We start from the raw sequence: 1,290 nt of genomic DNA on the forward strand, positions 1-1,290 counted from the left end.
CAGGACAAGAGAGCGAAATTCCCAACTTCAAAGGCTCATATCTCGGCCGTTTTCCACTCGTTTCGGCTGATTTTTGGACGAGCGATCATCTCTCGGAACGGTCTCGAAGCGTGGATGCTTTTTCCGGAACGCGCGCGCGCGGAACACTCACGTTGAAGCGACGTTGAATCACCCTTGTCCTGCCCAGGTCATGTGGCAGCCAGGATGGGGCGTCGCGTTCCCGCAGTACATCAAGCACATGTTCAGCAAGCAGCACCGATACCTGCACGGTCGCGCCACGCGGCTCATCGCCTTCGACAACAAGATGCGGGACCTCGCGCAGGAGAACTACGACCTCTACAAGGAAGCGCACCCGACGTTCCGCGACGACACGTGCTTCGTCGCTGCGTGCTCGTCCCCCGCTACTGACCTTGACCACAACAAGCTGACGAGGAGGTGGAACGGGATGGCCTGCCGCGAGTGCAACTCCGCGGTCTTCCCCGACCACGACGCCTTCGGGCGGGCCTTCGTCGACCGCGCAGACGCCATCGCCGTCCACGTCAAGGCGGAGGGAACCACCTTCGCCACAGCCGAGACACCCTCTGCTCCCCTTCTCGTATACAAAGGCAACCGAGGCTAGGCCTCGCACATGCGACTTAGAAATCGAAGCTCGACACGCGAGCCCTCCGCGGCGACGCCGCCGCCCGCGGACGAGCCCTCCGCGGCGACGCCGCCGCCCGCGGACGAGCCCTCCGTGCGCTCGGAATCCGGGACGACGCCGGCGCTCGGCGACCGGACGCAGGTCCAGGCCTACCTCGACGCGTCGACGCCGGGCAAGTTCGAGGAGCTCGGCGACGAGTCGCCGGGCCTCAGGCTCGCCTACCCGCCGCCTTAAAAGTGAATTAGTAGCCCGACGCGTTCCAGGGGTGCCGCCGCGTGTCGCGGCCGAGGATGCCGAGCGCCTCGAGGTAGCGCTCGTTCGTGACGTGCTCCAAATGCGTGTGCGTCAGGCTGTGGCCCGTCCCCTCCAAGAAGATGGCGTTCTCGACCTCGAACGTCACGTCGTGCCCGCTCGACGACCGGTAGTGGAATTCGCGGAGGCCGTCCGGGTCGCCTTCTTTGATCGTGTGGTGCGCGATCTTGTCGGCGAGGCGCGGCTTTGCGCCGAAGCGGTCGCAGTTCGTCGTGCCGAAGCCAAAGTCCGGGCACTTGTCGGCGATGGAGTCGCAGGTCACGTACATGGACGCGAGGTACTGGCCGTGGGCCTTCTCGCGGGACATGTGCTTCGCCTCCCAGTAGCCGTAGTCGCGC

The 1,290-nt window shown here is 65.2% G+C and overlaps 1 protein-coding gene across 1 annotated transcript in view; it reads right to left on the minus strand.

The window, feature by feature from the left end:
- Window positions 1-881: 881 nt before the first annotated feature.
- The window catches only part of AURANDRAFT_69047 (hypothetical protein), a gene marked incomplete at both ends in the record, with an annotated part of 3,451 nt that continues 3,042 nt past the window's right edge, over window positions 882-1,290 (minus strand). The window contains one exon of the mRNA XM_009044795.1: window positions 882-1,244. Within this exon, the coding sequence (XP_009043043.1) occupies window positions 882-1,244 (363 nt within the window). The remainder of the gene's footprint in view (window positions 1,245-1,290) is intronic.

This window comes from Aureococcus anophagefferens, assembly GCF_000186865.1.
Source record: "Aureococcus anophagefferens unplaced genomic scaffold AURANscaffold_827, whole genome shotgun sequence".
Classification (NCBI taxonomy): domain Eukaryota; class Pelagophyceae; order Pelagomonadales; family Pelagomonadaceae; genus Aureococcus; species Aureococcus anophagefferens.